This window comes from Pelophylax lessonae (assembly GCF_965119305.1).
Source record: "Pelophylax lessonae genome assembly, chromosome: 7".
Classification (NCBI taxonomy): domain Eukaryota; kingdom Metazoa; phylum Chordata; class Amphibia; order Anura; family Ranidae; genus Pelophylax; species Pelophylax lessonae.
In genome coordinates, this window is record NC_138774.1 from 59,855,601 (window position 1) to 59,868,110 (window position 12,510).

Genomic DNA, 12,510 nt, shown 5'->3' on the forward strand with positions numbered 1-12,510 from the left:
AAGGGTTCTAAGGTCAAAACAAAAAGTAAGGGGGATAACGGGCAACCCTGACGCGTGCCATTAACTATATGGAACGAGTCAGAGAGAAGCCCGTTAGCCTTTACTTGCGCTGAAGGGTCAGAGTAGACTTGGGAGATCCAGGAAATCATATTTGCCCCCAAGCCAATCTGTCGTAAGACTGCAAACATGAACCGCCAGTTGACACGGTCGAAAGCTTTTTCAGCATCGGTGCTCAAAAAAATGCTAGGTGTATTAGATTTCGCAGCTATATGAACAAGATTTAGTACTTTAATAGTATTATCTCTTGCCTCCCTCTTTGGGATAAATCCCACTTGGTCCAGATGGATCAATGATTCCAGATGGGGCGAGAGTCGTAGTGCCAGGAGTTTCGTGAAAATTTTCAAATCAGAATTTAAAAGGGATATTGGGCGATAGCTGCCGCATACTGATAACTCCTTCCCTTCTTTTGGGATAAGGGATATATGAGCCCTCAGGGTGTCAGGGTGAAGAGAAGCACTCAGTCCTAAGTCATTGAATAGGGAAACCATATGAGGGCCAAGTATCGGAAAAAATTTACAATAATAAGATACTGAAAAACCGTCAGGCCCAGGAGCCGAATCCAGCTTCATGGAGTTTAGTGCACACCTTAGTTCCTCTAGAGATATTTTCCTCTCAAGTTCTTGTTGAACTTCTGGCGAGAGAGCTGGGAGCTCAGCTGACGTAATATATTCGTCCATTTGGGATAACGGTACCTTACTATCTGGTAAATCATATAAAGATGCAAAAAAATCGCGAAAGGTCTGAGTTATCTGTTGTGGCAGGGACATTTTCTGTCCTGATGGGGTAAGAATATGCGGTATATACGCTACCCGCCTCTGTTCCCGTACTGAGTGTGCCAATAGTTTTCCACATTTATCTCCTGAGATGTAGGTATGCTGACGGCACTTCTGCAGGTCTGCCTTCACTTTAAAATATAGAAGATCGGTAACTTGTTTGCGTAGTGAAAATAATTCCTGTTCTACCTCTAAACTTTGACGTTTTTTATGTATTGATTCTAAATCATGTATCCTAATAAAGAGAGAGTTCAGGATTTCACTTCTCGTTTTCTTAATATGGGCGCCGTTCTTAATTAAGATCCCCCTGATTACTGCTTTGTGTGCTTCCCACACCACGCCTTTATCGCAGTCCGACGATTTGTTAGTAGAAAAATAGAAATCAAGTTCTTTAAATACCTCCTCAACTACTGACTGATTTTGTAAAAGGCTCTCATTAAGTTTCCAGAATCGCATACCTGTCGAAGCCACCTCCGACAGGGCGTAATTTAATGATATCGCTGCATGGTCTGAGTACGTGATAGATTCTATACTGGTCTTTTTAACTGCATGTAGATCTCGGTGTGGAATTAAAAAAAAATCTATCCTAGAATAGGATCTATGTGGGTGTGAGAAAAAAGTATAATCCCTTTCTCCAGAATGTTGCATACGCCATATATCTACAAGTTGGTTATTGTGTATCGTCTGCAAGATCCGCTTATGTATGCCAGGAGAGACCGAGGAGCGCCCTGTTGAGGTATCAACTGCGGGAATCAGTGATATATTGAAATCACCCCCGACGATCAGTCGCCCTTCTGAGAATTTTGCTAGTTTAGAAAGAGTACGTATGATAAAATGATCTTGATTATCATTAGGTGCATAAAGCGTCGCCAGGGTGACCACAACATCTCCCACCCTGCCCTTGAGGAACAAGAAACGACCCTGGTCATCCTTGTAAGTCTGGGTTAGTGACCATGGTACCCTACCCGAAATTAATATTGATACGCCCCTAGATTTTGCCGTCGCGCTGGTCGAATTGTAAGTCAGTGGGTAGTGCCGATTTCTCAAGGCCGGTAGTCTATCCTCCCTAAAATGGGTCTCCTGGATAAAAGCTATATCCACTTTACGATGTCTAAGGTCATTGAGTAACAACTTTCGCTTTTGTGGGATATTAAGTCCCTTTGCATTTAATGAGAAAATCCTGAGTGAATCCATCTGACCGAAAGAAAAAAGAAAAAAAGAAAAAAAAAAAAAAAAAAAAAAAAAAAAAAAAAAAAAGGGGAAAAAAAAAACCTAAGTACGCAGAAAACCTGCGCAATGCGCATTAAGGTGAATCTCACCTAAAAAAAAATGCGCGGGCCTAAAAGGGGCGGTAAGGAGGAAAGAGAGCAAGTAAATTTAGAATCCCATTCTCAATCGACCGGACCAGCTAATTTTCCAAGTATGTTCATATACAAAATATCTACGTATACAGTATGGCACATAAAAAAACAAAAAAAAAAAAAAAAAAAACAAAAAAAAAAAACATGTTTCACAGCACTTTCCAAAAATGTGAGAGAACAAAAAAAAGGGCAAATAGCAACAGAGAAACACATCACCGTGAAAAAAAAAAAAAAAAAAAAAAAATCACACAATTTCAAAATCACCATTCTAGCATGGGCAGTTCGGATGTACCAATCCCGTAGAGGAAGAGGGCAAGAAAAGGGAGGAGAGAAGAGAAAAAAAAAAAAAAAAAAGCCCACAGGAGGGGGCGGGGGAACAGAAACAGGGGCAGGTATCTATAAACTCCGTTGCACCCTTAATGTAGCCCCCACATAGCCACTGGAGGTATTCAACTACATTTTAGGGGTAGAAATAGATCCGCCCTGCCCAGTACCTAGTTTAATGTATTCCCTTGCAAACATTGTAACCCCGCCTCTCAATGTTTCTGTAACGCTTCCCTTCCCCTTTCTCCCTCCTCCCCCCCCCCCCCTTTCTGCCCGTCCTTCCCTTCTTTAAATGAATTACCTTAAATGGCAATGGATAGAAGAGAGAGGAAAGAGGAGAAAAAAAAAAATAAACAAAAAAAATAAATAATTCATTTGTCCTCTCCCTTTCCCCCATCCTTTCCCTTTCCCCTCCTCCCTCCCTCTCCTCTCTCCCCTCCCCTTTAACTAAATATATAAGGATCCTGCAAAATATGTACAGGGGTAGACCTTTTTTTTTTTATTTTAAAGCACTAGATCAATGTTGTTTTTTTAATCTAATGCTTTACCTTGTAGAGGGGAGATCTGAGTTCTTATTTACCCCAGATCGCTCCATAAATAAATAGGACCTAACACTGCTTGTTTCTATCACAAGTAAATTTAGGAGCCCCGTGTCCTGCTTATCCGTACCCACTAAATTTTCCAAAAATACAGTGCATATTTATATGAAACATAACATGTCTTCTGATTCAAGCAATAAAGACCAAAAAAAAAAAAAAAAAAGAAAAAGGGGGCAAACAAACATATGTATGGTCCTTTAAGGAGAAGATAATCTGTTCTGTAGTGAGTAAGGTTTATAAAAAAAAAAAAAAAAAAAAAAAAATTTTCTCCCGGGGAAAAAAAAAAGAAGAAGAAAAAAAAAAAAAAAAAAAACGAATTGGACGCAAAGAAAGGAACTTAGTGATGGAATGAGATTCATGGGCACATCAAGAAGGTCCAAGAAACTTAGTTCATTCTCTGCTGTCCTACAGGTGGACACCCGAAGTTTATTCCAAAATCTGTTCCTAAAGAGAGGTTATAGTGGGGACGTTCCCATAGCTTGCGCCCTAAAGAAACTGGGGTCAGTTGTTGATCTTGATCTTCCCTATATTATGGGTTAGGCACAGTGTCCCGACAGTTTCCCCAGCGCAGGTAATAAGTGACTAACCATGGTGTTTTATGGTGAGTGTTCTTTTCTCATGTACAGTGGGTACAGAAAGTATTCAGACCCCCTTAAATTTTTCACTCTTTGTTATATTGCAGCCATTTGCTAAAATCATTTAAGTTCATTCTTCTTACTCATGAATGTACACATAGCACCCCATACTGACAGAAAAACACAGAATTGTTGACATTGTTGCAGATTTATTAAAAAAGAAAAACTGAAATATCACATGGTCCTAAGTATTCAGACCCTTTGCTCAGTATTTAGTAGAAGCCCCCTTTTGATCTAATACAGCCAGGAGTCTTTTTGGGAAAGATTCAACAAGTCTTTCACACCTGGATTTTGGGATCCTCTGCCATTCCTCCTTGCAGATCCTCTCCAGTTCTGTCAGGTTGGATGGTAAACGTTGGTGGACAGCCATTTTTAGGTCTCTCCAGAGATGCTCAATTGGGTTTAAGTCAGGGCTCTGGCTGGGCCATTCAAGAACAGTCACGGAGTTGTTGTGAAGCCACTCCTTCGTTATTTTAGCTGTGTGCTTAGGGTCATTGTCTTGTTGGAAGGTAAACCTTTGGCCCAGTCTGAGGTCCAGAGCACTCTGGAGAAGGTTTTTGTCCAGGATATCCCTGTACTTGGCCGCATTCATCTTTCCCTCAATTGCAACCAGTCGTCCTGTCCCTGCAGCTGAAAACACCCCCACAGCATGATGCTGCCACCACCATGCTTCACTGTTGGGACTGTATTGGACAGGTGATGAGCAGTGCCTGGTTTTCTCCACACATACCGCTTAGAATTAAGGCCAAAAAGTTCTATTTTGGTCTCATCAGACCAGAGAATCTTATTTCTCACCATCTTGGAGTCCTTCAGGTGTTTTTTAGCAAACTCCATGCGGGCTTTCATGTGTCTTACACTAAGGAGAGGCTTCCGTCGGACCACTCTGCCATAAAGCCCCGACTGGTGGAGTGCTGCAGTGATGGTTGACTTTCTACAATTTTCTCCCATCTCCTGACTGCATCTCTGGAGCTCAGCCACAGTGATCTTTGGGTTCTTCTTTACCTCTCTCACCAAGGCTCTTCTCCCCCGATAGCTCAGATTGGCCGGACGGCCAGCTCTAGGAAGGGTTCTGGTCGTCCCAAACGTCTTCCATTTGAGGATTATGGAGGCCACTGTGCTCTTAGGAACCTTAAGTGCAGCAGAAATCTTTTTGTAACCTTGTCCAGATCTGTGCCTTGCCACAATTCTGTCTCTGAGCTCTTCAGGCAGTTCCTTTGACCTCATGATTCTCATTTGCTCTGACATGCATTGTGATCTGGAAGGTCTTATATAGACAGGTGTGTGGCTTTCCTAATCAAGTCCAATCAGTATAATCAAACACAGCTGGACTCAAATGAAGGTGTAGAACCATCTCAAGGATGATCAGAAGAAATGGAAAGCACCTGAGGTAAATATATGAGTGTCACAGCAAAGGGTCTGAATACTTAGGACCATGTGATATTTCAGTTTTTCTTTTTTAATAAATCTGCAACAATGTCAACAATTCTGTGTTTTTCTGTCAGTATGGGGTGCTATGTGTACATTCATGAGGAAGAAGAATGAAATTAAATGATTTTAGCAAATGGCTGCAATATAACAAAGAGTGAAAAATTTAAGGGGGTCTGAATACTTTCCGTACCCACTGTACGCTGATTACTGTATACTCCTGAAATGTGGTTTGTACAAGACTAATTTTTATCTGTTAATGATTGTTGCATGTGCGCCCTAGGGCGTGGGGGAAGCTGAAGCCAATCTGATATCTCAATGGGGGCAGTATCCAGGAATGAAAAGCAGGCCTTTAGATCATCTTTTGATCGAAGAATAAAGGAAGCGGATGCTTTCCGAAACGAGACGGAGAACGGGAAACCCCATCGATATGTAAACCCCTTTTGTTTCGCTAGGTCTAATAGGGGGCGCAGGAGCGCTCTGCGGGAAAGAGTAGCTTTAGAAATGTCTGGCAAAATTTTAAACTGCATATCACTAGTCTCTAGCATATGTATGTCCCATGCTTTCCGGATAACCAGTTCTCTGTGCTGGAACCTATGGAACCTGATAAGTACATCTCTTGGTCTTTTTGGATCCTCAGATCTGCGGCCTAGGGCTCGGTGGACCCTATCCAGTTCCATGTTTGGAGGTATAGAATCTCCTAAAAGTTTTGCCAGAATATCAGACACGATGGTCCTTAGGTCCTCTGCTGCAGTGGACTCAGGGAGACCTCGCAGACGTACATTATTACGTCTCCCTCTATCCTCCATGTCCTCCATCTGCAATTGAAGTGCAGTGGAATGTTCCACTTGGGAGGCTAGATGCGATTCTAATGCGTTTATCCGCTGCTCCATAGCACCTGTGGCAGATTCTTCTGCTTGAACCCTCTCATCTAATGCTCCAAGTTCATTTTTAATAATTAAGATGTCCTTTTTATGAGCCTCTTCAATGCGACTTACCATCTGCTCAAGATCCGCCTTGCGGGGCAGAGAGCTAAGGAGCAAGCGCAGCTCCTCATCCATTTTCAATGTAACTGGACTGTGAGTGCATTGACTTATGTCTTCTGTTACTAGAGTCAGGGTGGAACATAATGGGATAGAGGGCTGAATAGAGGGCTCAGGAGGGTCAATCAAGGGAGACATAGAGGTCAGAGGCTCCTTATCAGACAAGTAATGGGTACCTCCACCAGCACGGGACATAGCTGGATTCCTTGCTCGGTTCTCCACAGACAGATTCTCAGGCACAGACATTACCTTCACCGCCGCCGCGACCTGTGTAGAAGCTGGCTGAGTCGGTGGAATCCCTGGAATCCCTGGTATCTCTGGAATGTCCGGTATCTCCGGTCTCTGCGGTCTCTGTGGGGATAGCTGAGTCAGTGGAGTCAGTGGAGCCGGAGGCGTCAGTGTCTTCGTGAAGAACCGTTTAAGCTCTGCCCGAGTTACTGGTCTATTAGCCGCGCTGCGGGCACTCTTACTCCCCCGCTTTTTGGCCGCTTGCATCCCCCCCTACACGGCGCTGTGAGCGTGCTGGTCCGGGCGGGCTGGAGAACGGAGCTCAAGGAGAGCGTAGCTCACACGTCCATTCCCGCTCACGCCCCTTCAAAAAAAAAAAAAAAAGAAACCAAAATTGTCTTTATACTGTTTATAGCATACAAAAAAAATAGCTCTATTTGTGGGGGGGAAACAAATTACATCAATTTTATTTGGGTACAGCATTGCATGTTAAAGTAACCCAGTGCCATGTCGCAAAAAATTGCCTGGTCATGAAGGGGGATAAGTCTTTCGGGGGTAAAGTGGATACACCTAACCAAAACACCCACTTGTGCTTGTTAGACATCCCATGTCCGATAGATGGAGGTGCTCCCTTTGCAACTATACGATCCTCCACTAATAAGGAAGGCCTTTCCACAAGATTTTAAATTGCGTCTGTGTGAATTTGTGACCATTTAGCCAAAAAAGGATTTGTGAGGCCAAGTGTTGGATGAGAAAACCTGTCTCTCAAGTGGTGTACATCTCAAAAGTGTTCAGTAGGATTGAGGTCAGAGCTCTGTGCAGGCAACTCAAGTTCACTCACTCCAAACTCCTCAAACCGTGTCTTTATGGAGCTGCCTTGGAACACATGGGCACCGTTATGCTGGAACAGAAAGGGATCTTCTCCAAACTGTTGTCACTAGGTTGGAAGCACACAATTATCTAAACTGTCTCTGTATGCTGTAGTATTACTAGTGCCCCTCTTTGGAAACACCCAAACTCAACAATTTGGAATGGTGTCCATATGCTTTTGGCCATATAAGTATACCAATCATTTTTTTTGTCTCCTTGTAGAGGATCTGAGCCAGAGAGTGTATGCAAACCAGTACTATCAGGTACGTAAGGTGACCTTTTTCCCTTCAGTAATGTCCTATGCAAGAGACCTGTTTTACAAGCTTCATTGGCCGGTGTTGCTCAGCTGTATTTGCTTGTTGTATCCTGTATCAGGTGGATGTCCACGTCACAAGTACAGGCAGTGGCTACCGACCTGGAACTCCTTCCCTGCAGCCCTACAGGTGACCATTTTCTCACCCACACTAAATATCCTGTTTTTTTACTCCTGTTATTTCTTGAGGTGGAACGGCAGCCAAAACTTTTTTTTTTTTTTTTTGGATAGAGTGGAGAGGAGTTAGAACCCCAATTAAGCTTTAATTGCTATTTCTGTCCCAGCTGATAAATCGGGGCAGACTTGAACGAGGACTTGGACAAATATAACTGTGACAGAGGATCTAATCCTTCCACCAAAAAAAAAAAAAAATTGGATGAAGTGCCACCTTAAGTATTAGGCCTATTACATACTGACTTCAGCTTATGACAGAGAAATGTGTACAGCAGGCTTTTGCAAAGCTATTGGCTCTAGGACCTGTTGAGGGACTTTGGGCTGTATTGACGAACTTGCTTTTGACATCAGTTTGAGATGCTTCTGAGATCTTAGAATTCATTACAGGTGCATTTAGCTGCATATACTCCAAAAAGAACAGCACTATATATAATCCATGTCCTCAAAGTCTCAACATATATATTCATGTACAACAGTCCCAATTTTGAAATATGTGATGAAGAAATATGTGAGAAAATCTTCATAAATTCAATCCGTGCAGTCCACCACGTGATCAATCATCCATCAAAGCCACACTCACTGATAGTATAGTCACTGACAGAATTTATATAGCGTCAACTGGTTGCACAGCGCTTTAAAATATAAAGGGAGACAGTATAGTTATAATACAATAAAATACAAGAGGGTTAAGAAGGCCCTGCTCATAAGAGCTTATAATCTAATAGGGTGGGGCAAGTGGTACAAAAGGTTATAACTTGGTGGGATGAGCTGATGGAAGTTATAAAAGTTCAGTTAGTTGGAGGTGTGACAGGCTTCCCTGAAGAGATGAGTTTTTAGGGATTGCCTAAGGGAAGCCAGAGTAGGAGATAGCTGGACAGACTGAGGTAGAGAGTTCCAGAGGATGGGAAAAGGCTCTGGAGATGAGCATGGGAGGAGGAGACAAGGGAGGTAGAGAGCAGGAGGTCTTAGGAGGAGCGGAGAGGATGGTTTGGGTGAAATTTGGAGACAAGATTGGTGAATGGCTTTGTATGGTAATATTTTGAATTTAATGGGCTGGGCTATTGGAAGCCAGTGGAGAGATTGGCTGAGAGGGGTGGCAGACACTGAGCGGGTTGATAAGGTAGATTAGCCTAGCAGGAGCATTTATGATAGACTGAAGAGGAGATAAGCCATCAAAGGCAATATAAAACCATTAGTTATTGTGCTCTACAGACTCTGTCTCCCAAGCATCACACAAAGTCACAGAAGTACCAGAAATAAAACACACCACTTAGCCCCCGTTCACATTAAGGCGACCTGGTCGCCTCACAGGTCGCCGTAGGTCGCCTTCCATAGGGAAGCTGCGGACCCGTTCTAATAGGAGCGACACAAGTCGCTCCGACTTAGAAAAAGGGTCCGGAGCTTCTTTGGGGTGACCCGGAGGCGACCGCCATAGACTTCAATGTTATGAAGTCCGTGGCGGCCGCTCCGAGGTCGCGGCGCGCTGCTCGCACCGCGACCTCGGAGGTCGCCCCCCGAAGTCGGATCGCCCCTATATGAACGGGGCCATATAATACTGTTTACTCATAAAAAAAATATTCAAAACAACCATTTATGCTTGTGCATTCAAGGTCAAATATAACCAGCACATCTTATCCATAGGCATCACAATATGGCCCAACTAGTGAAGAAATCACAACCTCTAGCTACTATGGAGTTTATATCCATCTCACCCTTCTACCAATCTGCAGAGTGCCATCAGCACACCACACGCAGCATACATAATGATGCCATTTCCGCTCAGTGCGTTTTGACATTCTGCCTCCTTCAGGATCATCTGCCCTCAGTTGACCTCTGACACCCATTTAACATTCTTCAGGGCGCTTTTGTATTCCCTTAAATTTCTGTAGGGAGAAAAGCCATTCTAACATGAGCAAAAGCTTGTCGACACATGCCTATAAGCAGCTACGTTGAATCCCTAAAGCAAACTTTAGTTTGGTATGGAAAAGTTTAGAGCGGAACCTTCAGCAGAGAGGAGAGCTTTTGGTCATATCTGTTTGGAGGGGGGGCTGCTGATTATGCCACATCTGGTTTGCTTCTGCGCAGTGTCAAATTTTATACTTTCTTTCATGCCGGATTGTACAGTCTTGCTGTACTTCCGGCCAGCTGCTACTCTCATACATGGAAACAGTAGTGTCCTTTATCCGCCCCTCCACTCTCCTAGTCCATTCACAGAAGGCCTTGTATTTTGTGTGTAGTTAGCAGTAAACCAGTTGTTCTGTAAATGAACAAGGTTAGGAAGGGCACATAAATGACAGTACTGCTTTCCTGTATGAGATTCACAGCTGGCCAGAAGTACAGTGAGATTGTGTACCTACTACTTGGCATTAATGAAGGTATGAGTTTTAAACTACACAGAAAATATAAATTTCTCTTTCGTTCATGGACAGACACAGCTCTTGATATTCTTAACTATTGGGTTATACTGCCCCCTACAGGAGTAGGACACTAGGCAGAAAAAAAAGTTTGGCTACGACTATGGGCAGTCCCAGGGGGTATACTCCCTCTCTCTGCTAAAGGTACTCATTTTTTTTTTTTTTTTCAGCAGCCTAGTCAGGGATAAGGACCTAGTTCCTTCCTGGGATCTCTGGTCCTGGCAAAATGTTTTCTTTTAGATAGAATTTTCTTTTTCCTGTTTTTTCCTGTGAGATCTACAATCAACTGCCGGACTGGGCGATGGGCTGGATAATCAATATCCAGTGGTCACCCCAGTCTGGCCAGCGTACGCAGATCTCAGCTCCGCGCTAGTTTGGCCGCGACATAGCCCACCGGAGAGGGGCTGGCCTGCGAGTTAAACTCCTCGAGAGGTCTGCTTCCGATCGGGTCTCGGCCCAAGTTGCAGCGTTCCTCTTGGCCAACAGCCCCCTCCATTTCGATGGAGAGGGGTTCTGTCTAGAGTGGTGCCCGCCTGGTTCCTGGTATGGTGAGTAGCTGTCCCCCCTCAACCCCTGGAGGGTTTTGGGGTGTACGCGGGCCCCTCCATGGAGCGGTCAGACCCCTGGGTTCCCCTCCTTCTTGTTAGACACTCCCCTCACCTGTCCCCTCATCCTACTCCCCCCCCCCCCCCTCCACTAATGCTGGGGCTGTATGTGTGGTCTGGTACACCTCCCGGGTGGGGGCAGGGCACTATGCTGGCGATGGGGGGTGGGGGGGTTCACCGATGGCGACTGGGCGATCGGCTTGGAGGGGGGGTTGTACCTGGTGGGGGCGCCTTCCAGGGACCCTCCTGAGGCCTAGGGATCCTTACTGGGTCCCTGGGAGCCTTGTGGTGCTGCCATTTTCTTGTAGCCTTTGTGCGGCAAGGCTTGTAGTCCGGCGGGCATTTTGCGGTGGTTTGCCGTTGAAAACAGCGGCGGCCATGACAGTGAAGCCCTATGGGTGATAATTTCTGCGGCGGGAGCCCTTCCTCATCCCCTGGTGCTGACTTCTTGATCCTTTCCTTTCTGGATCGCCGTATGTGCAGTGCAGATTCTCCTGGGGGCTGCGGTGCCTTTTTTCTGCGAAGGTGGTGAGTCTGGTAGGGTCCTCTCCCTCTGCTAACGATTGATTGGGGCTCTGTGACTGGCAACCAGGTGTGCTGCCAGAGCGGTGGGGTCCCCTGGTGACTCATGGAGTCTTTTAGAGCACATCTCCCCACCTGATCCCCTCTCTGAGGCCTCCGGGCCCTCCGGGTGCCATCCATCCATCGAGGCACTGACAGCAATCCTGGAGTCCTTTGTGTCCCGGGTGCAGTTGGCCCCAGCCTTCCCCTGCCTCATCTGTCCCCTCAGATCCTGAATATGATTCAGGTGCCACGGACGTGGGTCACCCTGCATAGGTCTGCGACCACGTGCCCTGAATCTTCAGATACAGGCAGTCCCCGGGTTGCAAGGACTGTAGGTTTGTCAGATTTGTTTGTAAGTCGGAACAGGTACATTTTTTAAGTTTAGCTCCAGCCAAAAGAATAATTTTTAAGTTTTTTGGATAGCATAGGGAAGGGTTAACACCCCTGTACCATTTGTTTTGCTGTCTGTGCCCCTATTCAGAAGACTTCACCTCACTTTCTGTCCCTATGACAATTGGATTTTGAAAATTTTGGGTTGTTGTGGAAACAAGGATTGATGATAAAGCTTCAGTGGAGATACCATTTTTCCATGAGAACTCTTACAGGAGTGAATTTCCCTTCCTAGGGCTTGATTTCTCCTTACTTCCTGTTGTCTCTCTCTGAAAGTAGGAGTCGTTTGTAAATCCGATGTTTGTAACCTGGGGACCACCTGTAGTGAGGTGGATTCCTCCACTTCTGCGACCGTACGCGAAAAAGCGCTGGGGACACACTTATTGTATCTCTGCGTGAGACCTTAAAGATGGAAGACGCAGTTGCGACAGAGGCACGGGTCCTCTTTGGCACTCACAAGCCATCCAGAGCATCAAAGGTGTAACCTTTCCCCACCTATTTTGACAGAATTGTCACTACAGAGTGGGGACGACCAAGCGTGCCCCTATAAGGAGTCTCTTCTTACGAAGTGGACTGTCCCACCGGTGGTGGTCCCTCTGGTTTCCAGATTAAACAAGGCAACCATGATTCTGGTTGAAGAGTCCCCGACTGGCGGGAAGGTGGAGGCTGTGGCCCGCAACATGTACACACTGACTGGTTCGGCACTGAGGCCGATATTCACCATTGCTCTGG

The 12,510-nt window shown here is 45.2% G+C and overlaps 1 protein-coding gene across 4 annotated transcripts in view; it reads left to right on the top strand.

Annotated features, from left to right (window-relative positions):
- The window catches only part of PRRC2A (proline rich coiled-coil 2A), a 184,656-nt gene that overhangs the window by 145,142 nt on the left and 27,004 nt on the right, over positions 1–12,510 (top strand). For all 4 annotated transcript variants that reach the window (XM_082264592.1, XM_082264593.1, XM_082264594.1 and 1 more), the window contains 2 exons: positions 7,541–7,581; positions 7,694–7,761. In XM_082264592.1, coding sequence (XP_082120718.1) covers positions 7,541–7,581; positions 7,694–7,761 — 109 coding nt within the window. The remainder of the gene's footprint in view (positions 1–7,540; positions 7,582–7,693; positions 7,762–12,510) is intronic.